At 55.0% G+C, this 17,126-nt stretch overlaps 1 protein-coding gene across 1 annotated transcript; it reads left to right on the forward strand.

The window, feature by feature from the left end:
- The first annotated feature begins 7,225 nt into the window (after nucleotides 1-7,225).
- Nucleotides 7,226-8,161, forward strand: LOC101637429 (beta-1,3-galactosyltransferase 5-like). The gene has a single exon (XM_004675552.1). It carries the CDS (start codon nucleotides 7,226-7,228, stop codon nucleotides 8,159-8,161), a length of 936 nt encoding a protein of 311 aa, XP_004675609.1.
- Nucleotides 8,162-17,126: the final 8,965 nt, after the last annotated feature.

Raw genomic sequence — 17,126 nt, forward strand, 5'->3', positions numbered from 1 at the left:
AAAGTGGACCAGAGGCCTGAAGAAACACTTCTAAAGAAGAGACACAGTCAGTCATCAGAGGCGTTCACACCTATGTAGAATACGAGGAAAGCAAAAAAACAAGACAAACTAAAAAGCAGGCAAAATACAGTAGACATGAGTCTTAGACTCCATGAAAGACAGCACAGAGGACGGCCACTTTTTGTTATAATTTTCTTAAAGATTTATTTATTTATGCTTACAAAACTGGGGTACAGACCATACAGTGGTATGGGGGTGAGAGGCTTCACCAGAGACAGAGGGGGGAGCAGAACAGGCCGACTGACGAAGTCCACTGCTGAGGGGAGCAGCGGGGGGACAGGAGAGGTCTGCCGTATCATGTGGGTCACCTCTGGAGTGGGGGGATTGAACTTGTGGTGAAGGGGCTATGGCCAGCTTTGCAGTGCTGTGCTTTAACTTGTTGCGCCACCAGGGAGGGCCCAAGATTTATTTATTTATACACACAAGAATTGGGGTACTGACCAGAGATGTGGGGAGTGAGAGGCTTCACCAGAGACAGAGCAGGGAGCAGAACAGGCCGACTGATGAAGTCCACTGCTGAGGGGAGCAGCAGGCGGGTCAGGAGAGGTCTGCCAGGCCCTGTGGGTCACCTCCCAGGCCGGGGATAGAACTCCTGCTTCAGTGGCTTCTGCAAACTTCATAGTGCTGGGACTTAACCGGTTGTGCCACCAGGGAGCGCCCTAGCTATAATTTTCACAAAGATTCTGAAAGAATCCCAATAAAGGGAAGCCCTCTGCAGGATTTGTTCCTCCGACAACAGTCCTCGAGCTCCTATTCCACAGGTGACTTTGCCTCATCATGTGGAAGAGCGGCGCTTGCTGGAACTCCCCAGGCTGCACTCCGGCCCTCAAACTTGACCTCAGAACTGGAAACCTGAAATCAACTCTCCTGCAAACCTGCACCATCTCGGCTCTCGGCGTGTCCCCTCTGTGGCCCCCAGCTGTCCCCAGCCCCCGCAATGCCAGGGCAGCCCCACTAAGAGGCTGCCAGGACTCGAGGGCCAGCCGGCCACAGGTGCCCGCGGACAGCGTCGTCCACGCCCCATGATCCTTTGGGAGCGAGATGTGAGCCGTTGCTGTGTGCGGCCCCCGGAGTTTTGGGGGTCCTGGTGCTGCTCACTTTCCATTCCATCCCGACTCATCAGCCCTCTGCCTCTGGCTCTCACGGCTCAGAAAGTGCCGGGCCGGCCATTGCCCGCCGGGCAGTCGGCTTTTACACGCACGTGCGTTTTCCTAGTGGCACATGATAAGCATCACTTTTTTTTTTAAAGATTTATTTATTTATTCATACAGAACTGGGGTACAGGCCAGAGATGCGGAGGATGAGAGGCTTCACCAGAGACAGAGTGGGGAGCAGGACAGGCAGATCGACGAAGTACACTGCTGAGGGGAGCAGCGGGCGGGTCAGGAGAGGTCTGCCGCGCCCTGGGGTCACCTCCGGGGCAGGCGGGGATCGAACTCATGCGGAAGCGGCTTTAGCCTCTTAGTGCTGTGCTGTAACCCGCTGCGCCCCCAGGGAGGGCCTGATAAGCATCACTTTTAGCAAAAGAAAGTGTGTGCTAGTGTCAGAGGTCACCTGTGCCGCAGACTTCAGGCTGCGGGACGCCCATCACTCGCTGTCGCCCTCCGGTCTGACCCTGCTGCTGTGTCTCCGTGGCCTCGTGGGCTCTGTCACACACCCCCACTCTCCTTCACTGCGGGTGGGGGGTGCGCCCGCACTGTCTGTCCTCAGCACAGCAGTCTGCGGTTGAATCTTATCACCAGCGCTCATTGTCAGTAATGCTGGAAAAGCCCGCGCAATGGTTACTTTCTTTCCTCATACAATTCCAAATATTCTACAGGAGCGAAATGTCATTCTTACAAAATTTGCATGGAATATGGATGAAACACTGGGTATAATAGCTTTCTTCCTCTTGCACTGCCTGTTAATCTCTCGTAGTTAAAGGTAGGGCTTGCTTTCCTGATAAGACTCTCACTGGTGCCCTCTCACCTGGAGTTCTCCCTGGTCAGGGCGGATGTGGTCGGGTCTCCTGCCAGGTCTGGGCACACAGGATCCGGGTCAGGCTTCTCACACACGGTCTTTCTCCTGCGGGTTTGCTCTCCTGTGTCCGCCCCGCCGTCCCTCCCGCGGTCAGTGACAGGCGCGTGAAGGTAAAGTCTTGCTGGTGCTCATCTTGCTTTGATCATCTGCTCCTATTCTGATGGTTTGTTCGTATTGTTGACACTGCTGATGTTTGGTGGGAACAGAAATAGAGTTGCAAGTAATTCCCTTAGCAGGCTGTGTCTGGGGAGTTCCAGCGGTCAGCAGGGCTGTCCTGGCAGGGTGGTGGGGCTCGGTACAGAGAGCGCCCTGTTCTGCGTGACCTCCGTACCATGTGGTACTGGAAGATTTCCTGTAGACTTTCTAAAACTTAAAAAATGACATCAGGAAGTTGGCAGACATGAAGTCAGCCTGTAAGTGTGAAAACCCACTCGGAGTGTCGATGCTGTTCCAGTCACAGGGCAACGGGCTTCCAGTACCACACCCCTGGGGGGGCTCGCAGGCCGTGTGCACCGCTGACAAGAGCCGGCCGCTTGGAGCTCTTGGTAGAATGGACGCCTGCTTCTGACAGCCCTTCAGAAAGGAACGAAGATTTGCACATCTGAAGGACATAGTTTGTTTAAACAAACTTTGGCATCAAAGGCTGAGGAAATTGGCTTGAACGGCCTCCCGCCCAGTGAGATCGCTGTCCCCCACTGCCATCTGGCACTGAAGCCGTTTGCACACCCTGCAGCAGGCGGACAGCTTCCTGGGCGCAGGACACGTGGGGGGTGGGGAGGCGCCTCCAGCGCTTCCGCGGGGCAGCCCTGGGGTGGAGCGATGGAGCATCGGGCCAGCCCGGAGCTCAGGCGGGACACTGTCAGGGTCACTCGGGGCCGCTTCCAGGGCTCGTGTGCAGGGTGGACGAGGACCCGCAGTGCCCACCCAGGGCATAAGGTGCCGGCCAGGACACTGTGAGAGCGCGGAATGAGGCTGGGGTGACACTGCACCCCTGGGCTGTGCCGGGCAGGCTCAGCTGTGCTGGGAGTCGGTACTTGGGGGGGCTCTGCGCCTGGGTTGGCCAAGCCATGTGGGGGCAGAGCTGTGTGGGGTGGTGGTGGTGTGGGGGTGCGGGGCCACTCAGCTTTGGGGGTTGGAGCATGCAGGGGGTGGAGCATTGCAAGGGTGGAGCTGTGTGGTGGGCAGAGCAGTGCATGGGGGCGGAGCTGTATTGGGGAAGGGTCCCCCTCCCCCACTCCTTCACCCCAACACAGCTGCAAGGGGCGCCCAGCTCTCAGGCCTCAGTCTCTGTGCCCACAGCGCTGCCTAGAGGCGGGGAGGGGAAGTGTCCTTTCCCCAAGGACTGAGCCCCGTCTACCTGATGGGCCTGTACCCCTGCAGGTCCCCTGACACGGTAGCAATAGCGTGTGAGTTTGTGGGTTCCGATGGGACCCCGGTCATGACGGGTATGGGTGGCTGTGTTTTGTGCCGCTCTGAACCTAGTTGCAGTCAGAAGAGCCTGGGGCTCTTGCTGGCCCTGGGGCTCCCACGGACTTGCCCCTGTCCGAAGCCAGGCCGTGCTGGAAAGCCCTGGGGACCGCACTTCCCTCTGCACCCTGGAACATACACCCCCACCCTGCTCCCTTACACCTGTCTAAAGCATCTCCTCCCAAACCTACGTTTCGATGCCCATGGACATTTCATCAGCCAAGGTCACCTTTTCTTAGGCTATTATTATTTTGTTGACAAATGCTGTAACTTCCATACCAGCAGTTCATCTAACTGGGAAACCCAGGAAGCTTGCCTTTTCTTGGATGCCTGCAAAGTGCTGAAAACGCACATGCCCGCTTGAATTACCCCACTGGAGTTCGCCTTTCTTACCCAAGATGATCCGACATTCCATCCAGGGTCTGGGCTTTCTCCTGGTGTGTTTATTACATTTCAACGACATGACAAGCTTTGTGTTTTAAAGGGTGAGGACATGTAAGTTTTTCCCGGGTGTTGTAGTGCATTTTGGGGGTCTTTGAGTCCCGTTAAAATGGGGTCGTGGCGCCCGGGGTGAGGGGCGACCCCTGTGATGTTCCTTCTCTGAACACACTCAGCGTGGGTCTCGCCGGGGTCAGGGTGAAGCCGGGTCGCTTGGGTCTGTTCGCAGACCGCGTGGACGCATCCTACCCTGCCCATCCGCACTGGGTCCGGGGCTCCCTCTTGGACCCCTCGCGGGCACACCTGTGGTCAGGCTCTGCTGGAAGGTTGGCAGGGCTGGAGACGGCGCCCTCAGGAGCAGAAGCTGGTCTGTAAGGAGTAGGCGCGTCCAGGCCCCCTTTCCCGTCCTACCTGGAGGCCTGGGAACCGTGGGCACCTTCTCCCGGGTGTGCAGGGGCCTGTGAGGACAGCTTCTTAGTTCTGCCCGCTGCAGGGGCAGCGTGATGGGCTCTGGGATCCCCTGTGGTTGGGTGGAGCTTTGAGAAGATTGATTTTAGCGCGTCGGCCAGTGAGTGCCTTTGGGCAGGTGACTAGGGGCAATTCAGACCCTGTTCCAAGCAAATAACACAGAGTGGCCCTGCGCTCCTTCCTGGTGCTCTGGACTCTATGAAGGTAGTTTCCGATCTCAGTTTATACGTCTGATTTCTCTTTGTCCTTCATTTGCTTTTGCTCTGAAAGTGTTGGGTGCTGTTACTGGGAGTCCTCTGGGGGTGCGTCCTTGAGCAGCGTGCCCAGGGACCGTCAGGAACAGGGGGCTCCACTGTGTGATGTCCAGAGCCTTTGGGAGGAGCCTGGAGCCTGTGGGCATGGTCAGCCTGGGGGCTGGTGCGGGCACAGCATGAGCGTTTTCTAGAAGCTTCCATGTGGTTTTGCAGATCCTGAGAGGTGTCCTCGGGAGTCCTGGTACAGATGAGCGTGATATTCCCATTGTCCGTGACTGTCTTAGTGATTCGGCCAGGAGTGGACCATGAAACCCCTAATGTCGCATCCCCTGAGGGAGCAGAGGTCACGGCGTGAGTGAGGGTGACAGTCTGCGGGGCTGTGCCCCTGCTGGGGACTGAGGTTCCCACGACATGACTGCTCCCGTGGCCTGGGCGTCCCGACCCTGGGCGGACCAGCAGGCTCAGTGCCTGGGCGGAGTCTTCTGGGGCCTCACCTGATTGCCGAGTCCTGGCGCTGCCCAGAGCCTGTCCTGTGAGCCGAGGCTGTGCCCGCAGCTGTGCTGGCCGGGGCACTTTAGCACCCAGCTGGCCGGCTCAGGCTTCACTCCGAGTGTCGGATCACCCCCAACCCCGGGGCCTCGACCACCTGCCCCAGAGGTCAGGAGGGGCACCGTGGAAGTGACCTGTTGGGCTGAATGTAGCAACAGAGGACAGAGCGCAGGAGCGTAGGACAAGGCTCTCTGGGCAGCTCTCTGGCAGCCCCCAGGGGTGTTCTTGTCCGAGTTAAGGCTAGCGGCTTAGGCAGTGTCGGGCAGGAAGTGCCCCCGCACCGGCTCCTGCGGGTGCAGGTGTGGGTCTCCGCTGGCCTCGTGGTGCGCTGTCCGAGCACAGGCGTTCAGGGCACCCCGGGGCCTGAGGGCAGAGACAGGCCCGGGCACCCCGTGTGGACCTCGCAGTCCCTCTCCTGTAGGCCCAGAGCTGCGCCTTCCACGTCATGCATTTACCATGCCGGTTGCTCCCCGCCGTTGGGGTCTGCTCCCCCAGCGCCCAGAGGCACACAGGGCCTCACCGCTCCCATCTGTCTGGGCATGGGGCCACGTGTGGGCCGCATGTGACCCTGACGGCCGGGCCAGGGTTTCCGGCGGCCCAGGCTGGGCTAGTGCTGCTCCTGGCCAGAATTCCTGGGGACTCCTGCCCGTCCCTGGTGAGCTTCCCAGGGGCAGGTCTGTTTCCAAGCAATGCTGTGCCTTTAACAGGGGTTTTTATCGTGGGTGCAAGATGCTCTTCAGCAATAGTCACAAGGAAACTGAAACACAGAGATTTGTCGGTCACAGAAGTCGTTCGCAATGTGCAAGCACAGTCTACCTCAGTCAGAGCCGAGGTCGCTGGGAGACGGAGAGGGAGGAATAGATACATGAAAAACATAAAAGTGGGAATCTAGGCTTTCTTGTGATTATTTTTCATCATTGAATTAAAATTATGAGATGAAGTTAAATGCGGGAGAGAAAAGCACAAACAAGAGACACAAGCCTGAGAGAGAATGTGGGGGTGCAAACCTACCAGACACCAAGTGAGGCCACACACCGGGTGGTCACCCCGGAGCCCCCGTCCTTTTCCTTCCCAGCCAGGCTCACGCCTCACCCCACAACACAACGCTGGACTCCCGAGAAGACTCTCAGGGAGCTGCCGTGTGCCCAGCAGCCCAGTCACCAGTGTCACCGTGCCGCGCAAGGGCCGATCTTCTGTCTCCCCCGTCCAGCGTCCAGCCTGACTGAGCTCCTCAGCCAGGCCCCGACGTCCCCGGCTTCACTGTCCTGTTGCGCCCTCCGCGGTGTCCGCTGCTGAGCGGGGGGACACGCTTCCCGAGTTTGGGGTCAGCCCGGTCCCTCCTCCCGCACTTCCCACCACCCAGAGACAGCCCGTGCGCGTCCCACTCCCCTCCTGGGACTGTGGCCTTGACTGTGGCCCAGGGCGGCACTGGGGACTCGCTGGGGAGAGGCCGACTCAGACGCTGTCTCCCCCACGCTGAGCAGCCCGGCCTCATGCCGGGACTGCGCAGGGAGTCAGACCCGCGCCGGGCCCGGGACCCTGAGGGCCCCGTGAACCCAGCTCGCTCCTCCTTCTCTTCCCGGGGTGTGTTTCCAGTCCTCTGTGCACCCTGTGCCATCACCACAAACGCCATCACCGCAGGTGGCTTCCAGAGGGCAGCTACTGGCTTTCCTCAGGAGTCAGAGGTGGCTGCTCGGGAAGGCTGTCTTGTTGGGGGAACCGGACTTCCTCGGTGGCGCTGACCTGAGGGCCTGCACTGTGCCCCAGCCTGAGCCCATGACCGCCCCGTGGGGAAGACACTGGGGTCCTCTCTGCCCCTCTGAGCCCCACACCCCACCCTGTGTGCCGTGAGGCTGCGGGTGTCTGAGACAGCAGCGGGCAGCACGGGCCCTCCGCTGGCCACCTCCCAGTCAAGGTCACCGTGCCCTCGTGCCATTGAGTTCTGACCATTTTTTCCCTGTTTCTTTCAGATGACTTACCTTTACATGAGATTAATCTGTGTTTCCCTGGTGGTCATGGGAGCCCTGTGGTGTTACCTTAACCCGGAAAATGTGAAACCTTCCAAAGTCACTCCAGTGTTTTCCAAGAGAGCAAGTGGGGCCTTCCTGCAGCTCCCCGACTCGGCCTGCGAGCGGAACGCCCCCTTCCTGGTCCTGCTGGTGACGTCGGCCCCCCAGCAGGCGGCTGCTCGCAGCGCCATCCGGAGCACATGGGGGAGGGAGCGCACGGTCCGGGGAAAGCGGGTCCGGGCGCTCTTCCTCCTGGGCGCCACCCCCAGCCGGGACCTGGCCCGGGCGGTGGCCCGGGAAGGCCAGCAGCATCGCGACACCGTGCAGAAGGACTTCCTGGACACTTATGACAACTTGACCCTGAAGACCATGATGGGCATGGAGTGGGTCCACCGCTACTGTCCCCAGGCCGCTTTCGCCATGAAGACAGACTCTGACATGTTCATCAACGTCGACTACCTGGTGGAGCTGCTCCTGAAGAAGAACCAGACCTCGCGCTTCTTCACTGGCCTCCTCTATAAAAACTCCCTGCCTGTCCGGAGAAGATCCAATAAATGGTTTCTTAGCAGAGAAGAATATCAGTGGGGAACATTCCCGACCTACTGCGACGGCACCGGCTACGTGTTCTCCAGCGATGTGGCCAGCCTGGTGTATCATGTTTCTGAAAGTGTCCGTTTCATTAGGCTGGAAGATGTCTTTGTGGGTCTCTGCCTCCAAAAGCTCAAAATCCGCCCTCGGCAGCTTCACACAGTACAGACCTTCTTTCCAAAAGGCCTACCCTTTTCCGTGTGTCGTTACAGGAAGATCGTCTCCAGCCACCACATCAAGCCTCAGGAGATGAGGCTCTATTGGTACGGTCTAGAGAGTTCCCGGGGAGAGGAGTGTCCAGGCTATTGAGGGTTCCCAGCAGCACAGATGACACAGGTCAGGCACCCAGGACTGTGACCGCTGCTTAAAGCCATTGTTTGTTCAAGGTCTGCCTCCTGGAGGGGGTTGCTGGTGAAGATTGATAGCCCGGGGAAAGTGCTGAAAGGTGTCGCATTTTGGGGTGTAGCAATAGACAAGAAATACAAAGAAGTGGATAATGTTTTGTAGATGATTCAGTTTTCAGGAGTCAGTGTTCGGATTCAGCTTCCGAGGATCAGTGTTTTAGTTTCAGAAGGCTGTTGGCATTTAAAGGTGGAGAGGGCTCCAGCACCCAGCCTCAGAGAGGAAGAGTTTTCGGCTTTGCAAGCAGCAGACTGACTACAGCTGTGCCCAGTGTAACCGCTGCTGCAGCCTGGCAGAGGTCAAGACCGACGTGTTTTCTGGCTGAGCTGAACAAGTGTGCTGCTGGTCAAGTCATTTGATCGCTGTTGCTGCTGTTTTGAGTGTCACTTGGCTGGTGCCGTGCTGGGGCATCTCAACAGCTCAGGGACCATCTCTTGTTGCATCTTCTGTTGTCCTCGTGAGCTGAAACCTGCCCTATAGTCTGACTGCCATGTGCTTGCAGGGGCAGGAAGACACCATCTTGAACACGTGGCCTACAGTTAGGGAGAGGAGCCCTGCATCCCAGAGGCAGGGTGATGCCATCTGGTCTGCTTTTGTTGAGGACTTAAAAGCAGTGGATGTGGCTTTGGGTGAGGCAAATCGTCATTTTGGTCTCAGAAACTCTTTGTTTTCCCCTGGTTTGTTAAATAAATCCCACCATTGTTGTCTTGTCACTGTGCTCGTAAGTGAAGAACTGACACAAGCTATGCGACGTCTATCGTCTGACAGATTCCGGGTAGATCGGGAAAAGCTCTGAAAAATCAGACTTTCCACTGCTAACTTATGTTCTGACCTCCCTTTTTTGTATAATCAAAATATTCTGAGCAACTTTCAGCTTACAATTGGATTGCCTCAGAGGCATAAGGTCTGCCTGCCCTGACAAGCAAGCACTGCACTAGGGTGAGACATTCCTCTGAAGTCAAAAGTGACTTGACAACTGGCTGATCAGTAAAAGCAAAAGGGCTGTTTCTGCAAAGTCTCTCACTGCCCATGGAGGAAAACCCAAATCTTATTCCTCTACTATCTCACCTGGCCTTCTATTCAGCTTCTAAACAATTACTCAAGCTTCCTACTGTCTGGAGTTTAGATGTGGAAATTCATCCAGGTTACCTGTTTTAGAGCTAGTCATGTTTTCTACCTACTGCACTTCAAAGGAATTCACACAAGTCTTCTGGCTAGTCTTTCAGGATTCTACTATCTAGTCTTTAGATAAGGAAATTTACCTATGTCTCCTATTCAGAGCTAATTACGCTTTCTACTGTCTAGACCTCAAGGAAACTCACTTAAAAACTTTCTAACAAGTTTCTTCAAAGAACTTTTCCGTCATTTGATTTACAAGAAATTTCCTCTTCCTGCCTCCCAGAATGTCTCAAGTAGAAAAAAAAAAAAAACCAAACAAACCGTTAAGTAGTAGATAAGGTTTAAAGGACTTTATTTTAGTTAATCTTGACTATAGTAATATTAGTCTTAAACTTTGTGCATCTATGTACCTGTTTTTAACCTTGATTGATTTTAGAATGTTATAATCGCAAGTAAAGGTCAAAACAACCCCAGACTATTCTTAGAAAAAAGGTGATTGTGATCTCAGCCCCTTTCATATGCTAATGTCACCCCCCTGCCTGCTTGAAATGTATAAAATAAACCTCTGCTGAAGGCAGAGCAGGAAGATTTGCATCAACTCTGACTAGGGTGTCTGCCTCACTCCGGCTCCCTTCTACTCCCCAATTTTTGGAATATCCGCTCGCCCACGTCGTTCCCACCTTGAGACCCTGCCTGTGCTGCCCCCCAATAATCCGTGATCGGGGACAAAGTGTCTCCGACAAAGAACTCAGATAGACTGATAAACAATTTGGGCAGTGTTCTTGGCCAGCTTTAGTGCCCCTCGCTGCCCTGTATCAGGATGATGGTTCTTGAAGTTTCTTCCTTACTGATGATGGTGGCAGAGGGGTTGGAAGAGGGTAGAACAGAACAATGACGTGAGATTTCAGATCTGAACTACACCGTGAGCTGGAATGAAGCCTTGAAAGAGCCCCACTCATGCCCCAGCCAATAATTAGCACCATCCCCACAACCCACACTCTATGACAAAGTGGCCAAGAACATACATAGGAATAAAGAATATGGCAGTTCCTGGTGTTGGGAAAATTGGAAAAGCACATTCAAAAGAAATGAAACCAGAGAACTCTCTAACACCACACACAAAATCAATTCAAAGTGGATAAAAGACTTGAATATAAGGCCTAAAACTATAAAACACATAGAAGAAAACATAGGCAAAATGCTTCATGACAGCACACTTTAGCGATGTTTTTAAGGGTTATTCTCCAACAGCAGGAAAAACAAGAGAATATAAACACCTGGGACACGTCAAGCTAAAAAGCTTCCATGCAGCGAAAGAAACCTTGACTAGAGAGAAAACACTCTCCTGAATGGGAGAAGAATTCTGCACACCGTACACACGACAAGGAACCGCTATTGAAGATCTACAGAGTGCTCAAACAACTCATCACAGAAGAAAACAAAGAACCCAATAAAAAAATGAACAGAAGAGTTAACCAGGCACCTCTCCAAAGAAAGGGCACATGAAAAAAGGTCATCATCACTTACCAGCAGGGAAATTCAATCAAGTTCACCAACCTCCGAGGCTTTCCCAAGCTACCTCGTTAACATAGAGTCGGGTGTTTTTGAAATGGGCTTTTTATGAAAAACAAAAGACACCTTTACCTCTCTTATCAGGAAATTCTATGTGTTGTAGAAGCTCCATGCAAAGAATGAGGATGAGGATCAAATATGTGTGTGTGTGTATATTTATTATAAATTACAATATCATAATGTCTCAATCTCTATCCATCCACCCACCCAACCACCCATTTATCCACCCACCCACCTACCCAACCACCCATCTATCCATCACAAACACTTTTCTGCTGTCTATTCTTTTGTGTAAGTTATGTGCACACTCCCACTCATTTCCTTATAACGGGGAATTACTAAACGAAAGGCCACTCTCATTTTCCACTTTCTGAATGATGCAGATGAAGGGGCAGGAGACTCCCTGCAGTGCCAGGCGGAGCATTCCCCGCCAGGAGGTGCATCCATCTCGGTCACAGCTGCTCAGTCATGCAGGTGTGGAGTGCATCAGCCATGGAAACATGTCAGTAAATGCACACGGCTTGTTCCAACAAGACCTCATTTATCAGGACAGATGACAGGCTGGATTTTGCCCTGATGGCTTGCAAAGGGGTGCTTTTAGAAAAACATGCCAATGGAGAAGGGAATCCCCCAAGAAGCGCTCGAGGAAGGAGAACAGGAATACCACTCGCTAGGGCTTAGAGAGAGCAGAAGCCTGGCGATGACGAGTACGGGCGGCCAGGGACACGCCGAGCTGCACGGGATGTCCATGTGCTGTTCACCAAGCCCCTGGCTTCCTCATTCGGCACAGGGGTCACCCTGCCCACCTGTGGAGGTGCTGCCATGGGGTTTGGTCTGGACCCTGGAATATAACTGACGCGACCTGCTATTCAGGGGTCTGAGTCACATCATCTGGTCCCTTTCCTCTTACAGTTTGTCAGCTGGGATAAATCAGGACAGGCAAAAATAAGTGGGTTCATTAAGGACTCACAAGTGAGAACTGGGGCCCAGGAAGGGCTCCCAGATCACTCTGGGAAAGCCACCCCAGTTCTGAACTTTGCAGTGAGAATTTCTAGTCCATTGGTGAGCTTCTGGAAGCCACTTTGAGAATTTTCTGCAGAGACAAATAAAACCTATGCTGGAGCCTTGTTCCTCGCCTGTCTGATGTTGTCTCGAGGGAAACAGAGGGTGGGCAAGCTCTCCCCAGAGCCCTGTCTTCCGGGATGGGCTGGGTGCGACAGCCGAGGTCCTAGGGGGTCGTTCTCGGGAGTCATGGCTCGTCTGGAGGTCATGGTGCTTGTGCGCAGACAGCCTCCCCGACCCAGCGTGTTCATGGGATGGAGCAGCTGCATCCTGACTCTGAACTCACACCCTTCGTTGGGTCAGACAGAGGGTCCCCTTCCCTGTCCGCTCTGGCTCACATGCTGCAGCCCCGCCGCCTGGAGCCAGTGAGATGAGTGGGACGCCCCCTGCAGCCCAGGCTGTGTGAGTGTCGTGCCGCTGGGGCTTGCGCTGAGCAGCCAGGGTTTCAGGAGAGTTTGCTACACGCACGAGCCCACCCAGCAGTATCCCTTAACTGCGAAGCTCCCGTGTCACCACCTGGCTTTGCTGCCCTGCCTCATCTCATCTGTCTTCATAGCATTGACCAGCACCCAGCATACCTTTGGTTGTTCCAGAATGAGAGACCCCCCGGGAGCAGAGACTTGTATCTGTCTCTATTAAAGTTCAGTGAGCACTTGTGGTCAGTGACCCCCCCCCAAAAAAAAAACAAAAACCAAAAATAACAACCCAGTGCCAGCGAGCAGTCATGAAGCATGGGGTGTTTTTTCATCCTCATCCAGGCTAGCAGGGTGTTATACTTCCTTTTAACGGTAGATGAGTTCCTCTCATTTTGTTTATCGGAATGCATTCTTTGCTTCTGTATTTTCTCTTCTTGCTGAAGGCTCCCAGGTTCCCACGGACCCTCCTTCTCAATAAAGAGATGTGGACGGACTTGGCCTGTGCCTTGAGCCCGCGTGAGCAGTCTGCAGCGTGAATGATGCCATGTGAGTGCCAAGACCCTCAAAGCTGCTCCAGCTGACTTTTGGGAAGCCATCACTCACGGCTGCTGGAGGGGGCGCCATTGCTCGCAGACAGAGTCCAAGTCAATGCAGCAGGCGCTCGATCTCTTAAACCAAACCAAGATGCTCTCCCAGGTGCTGCATTGCTTCCCTAACACAGAGCCCCCCAAGTGAGTTTTGGGCTGTAGGAACATCACGTCCTTTTCTATGTCAGAAGAGCTTCTGGTGATCCTCAAGTGAAAGGCAGGAGGGCCTCTGCTGCCCACGCCCACCTCCCCCTGGCTTCCCAGGCCAGGTCTGAGCTCCCCCCAGGCAGGCGGAGGAGACTTCTTGCCTTCTGCAGGCCCCGCTGACGCCCTGAGGGGAGCTCAGCACCACGAGCTCATGTCCTCTGAGGAGACCCTCATGGGGTTGGGGAAGGTGAGCCCACATTCACACCTGCTGCCCTTCAGGTGACCAGTTCTGCAGCCGTCTCTGGTCTTTTTTGATGTCCACTGTGGTTTCCTTGACGAGAGTGTTGTCTTCGGCCCTGATCTCACTGTCGTGGCTGAATTGTGTCCCCACCAAAGACCCGCGCCTCAACCTCGGGGCTCTGGGCAGTGACCTTCTTGGACTGTTTGGTCTACTGGGGAGGCCGTGTCCTGGACCGACGTGGCCTGCGGCTACTGAGACAACGAGGGGAGATTCATGAGGGCGTCTAGGAGCCCCAGGGCTGGAGCGGCGAAGTCAAACTGTTAAGTTAAACCAGTTATAGAGACTGTCTATGAAGTGTGATCTAATCAAAAGGGGGGAATTGCTAAGGGGCAGGATGTCCTAAAGGAACTCTGCAGAGTCTTGTGGACTCCACCCCCTACTCCAGCTTTCTGGACTCCACCCCCTACTCCAGGGATTGGAAACTACAACTCCCAGCAGCACCAGGGAGAGAACTGCCGGACCCCAGGGCGGAGCTAGCAGGAATTCTGGGACATTTGGGGCATAAATAGGGCCTGACTGCATCCCGCGTTCTCTTTTGCTCGAGAAACGACTCTCCCCCACCTCGTGGCTAGGTGTGTTCAGTCAGCTGAGCCGTAAGGTGCTCCAGTGACTTTGTGTCCGGCTCTTTCCCTGGGCTGTTTCCTGCTCCTTTCCCCTTTTGTAAACAAGCCTGTTATTGACCCTTCTGTGTGTCCCTGCAGTGTAACCGAATTGGGAGCGCGCGGGTGAGGTCCACAGACAGGCGGCCGGGTCCACTCTGGGGACCCTGTAACAACACTAGAGCACGAGGAAGGGCAGACGCCGGACACCAAAAGAAGGAGGCAGGTTGGCCCCACGGAGGAAGGCGGCATCCTGGCCTCCGGCCCGCCAGGGACCTGCGGTGCTGTAGGCGTCCCTGTCTGTGGTTTCGAGGTCCGTGGGGCCAGTAACTCACACGGTGTTCTCTCTGCTGCTCCCTGGGATCTCACTCAGGTTTGTCATCCTTTTTCTCGGCATCTTCATGTTTAGAAACACCAGTGAAGAAAGCCTGTAGGGGCTGGAGGGTGCCCGGAACTCAAAGAGCCCCAAGTTGGGGAAGGAACTCTGCTATGGAATGCTGAACGGTGACTATACTTCTACTTGCTGGCCCCGCCGAGGCTGGCCCTCTACAAGCACCCCCGACTCCACCCAGTTCAAGCCCAAGGAGTGGGGGTCAGTGTTGTAACGGGCGGTGGGGGGGCAGGAAAAGTAAGACAGCTTCCTAAAGCTGCACCCTAAAATCAGTGCCACCATAGATATGGTATAAAAATTAAAAGGGAGGATTATAAAAGGGGATCTCCAGGAAAAGGGGAGGCTCCAGATCCCTCCTTCCTCCTACCAAGGAGGGTGGAGCTGAGCAGGGAGGAGACTCTGGAGGAGACTGAGGAGGAGGAGGCAGGACCTGGCCAGGAGGAGGCCTGGGGTGGGGGCCAGGGAGCAGAGACCGTGGAGAAGCTGCGCTTGTGTCTGGACCCTGGACTCTGGGGGTGCGGGCGTGGGGAGACCCTTGAGGAGGTGACTGCAGCCACGTTTCTCCTGATTCTGATGCTGCTCTGTTCCTCCCAGGCCTGTCTGGCCATTGCTGACCCTTCTCCATGGGCCCCCGCGGAAGGGGCTCTCGCCTATGGCGAGCTCAGGTCTTGCTTTGGGCCAGTCCCATCTTGACACAAACTACGCAGCTTCTATCGACCAACAAATTCTGGATAGACTGGGAAAAGCTCTGAAAAATCAGAATTTCCACTGCTAACTTATGTTATGACCTCCCTTTTTTGTATAGTCATAATATCAAAATATTCTGAGCAGCCATCAGTTTACAGCTGGATTGCCTTAGCCTCATAAGGCGGATGCCTGGTTCAGGCAAGCTGCCCCATGGCGGGGAAATTCCTCTGTCTCCTGAGACAAAAGGAAAGCCCCGGAGAGATAAGACCCGAGGGCATAAAAACTCCTGGGAAGCTTCCTTGGTTTCTTTAAATAAAAAGCAAATTTCAGATAAGACTCCCAGGGCATAAGGACTCTGGACAATTGTTAACCTTGTTTACACAGGTGTTGCTTAATACACAACTGGACAGCTTTCTCTTGATTTGCTCCTTTTTAAAACAAGCACTAACTACTCTCTGCTGGCCTTAATTTAGCCATTAGCTTTTCTTTAGACAATCACTGATAATGCTGCTAACACAATTTATTACTTGCCTAAGACCCCTAATAGCCTTTTGCTAACAAGCTCACCCTTTCCCAGACCCCTCTTCCCTTGAGTTATAGCTAAACGTCTGTACACATGACCATTATCACAAAATGTATAATTTAGTATACCATGAAGTGTTACGAGAAAAATACTTTGTTCCCCTTGTCCTGAGAACGTTTATGACAATTTATGGCGATCTCTCATTAACTTACTCCACGCGTTGTTGCAATTAACTACCTGCTAGACAGTATAAAGACCTGCTGAGGGAATGGCAGGAGAGCTGCACCCAACCCTGACTCCCGTGTCTTCCTCACGCCCGTTCCCTTCTCCCCTTTTGGAATCTCCGCTCCCTGATGCCTTGCCACCTTAGGGCCCTGCCTGTCTCGCCCCCGGACACCTTGATAGTTGGGGCTGGTCCCCAACACCGTCTGGCTGGACTTTCACCCACGAGGGGATGGGTCATTTGGGTGTTCGATTTAGAAACTATATTCTTTGTCTTTTCTGTATTGCACACTCATTGTATTAAAGTTCCTTTCCATGAAAGCTCTTAAATGTTTTGTGTTGTTGCAGCAGATGGCAGAACCTATTTAGAGCAGACAGGTTTGGGGGTTCTGGGGTGCCCCTCTCCCCGCCCTGTAAGAATGGGTCCGTTTTGCAGAAGAGAAATCAAGTTTGGGGGAGGTTAAGTGACTTCTACTATTTGTGACTCCAAACCCGTGTTCTTTGTAACTACCAAGGGCCAAAACATCACCCAACACACCCTGAATTTCCCTAAGGGTACCCTGTTTTTGCCCCTGTACCTCGTCTACTAGTCTGGTGTATTTTTGGCTGCTTTGAGAGGAAATAACAGTGGCTGAACTGACACAGGTTTCAATTCTTCTCCACAAAAGACAATGCAAAGGGCAGCCCTTTCCTTCAGAGCCCTGGGGGGGGTGAGGGGGCCCTTCCACCCACTCACTCTGCCCGGTGGGTGGGTTCGTGGGGCGCATCACCCCTCCTCTCTGCCCTCAGTGGGGAGCTGGAGAAGGGCGAGAGAAGACCTCGCTTCCTCGGAGGGCAGGATGGCTGGTGCGTGGCTGGTCGGGGTGGCCCCGCAGCACAGGGGCGCAGGCGTGTCCTGGTGCCAGGCGGGGCACAGGGGGCACCCCGTGCGCCGGGCGCTGTCTCGGGCCTCGTGCGCAACAGAGCACCCTGTTCCTAAGGCGGAGGCGCAGCGGCCAGTGTCACCAGCAGGCGGCGCCAGCCCCCGGGGAATGAGGAGGACGCGCCTGGGCGAGGCCCGCGGCTGGCGGGCGGCTGGGGCCACCTCGGCACACTGGCGCCGGCTTGGGCCAGGGCGCCCCGGAGGACAGGCCTGGGGGGCCTGGGGCTGCCACAGAGACGCTCCACCCACTGGCCCTGGCTGGACTGCGGCAGGAAGCACAGGCGCAGCCAGGGCCCGAGGCCGGGGCCACGGGGCGCAGCCGCG

This window comes from Condylura cristata, unplaced genomic scaffold, assembly GCF_000260355.1.
Source record: "Condylura cristata isolate star-nosed mole 26May11 unplaced genomic scaffold, ConCri1.0 scaffold00003, whole genome shotgun sequence".
NCBI lineage: Eukaryota > Metazoa > Chordata > Mammalia > Eulipotyphla > Talpidae > Condylura > Condylura cristata.

Bases quoted from the DNA above. Each gene is read 5' to 3' on its own strand.
- LOC101637429 (XM_004675552.1), top strand. From the start codon at position 7,226: ATGACTTACCTTTACATGAGATTAATCTGTGTTTCCCTGGTGGTCATG.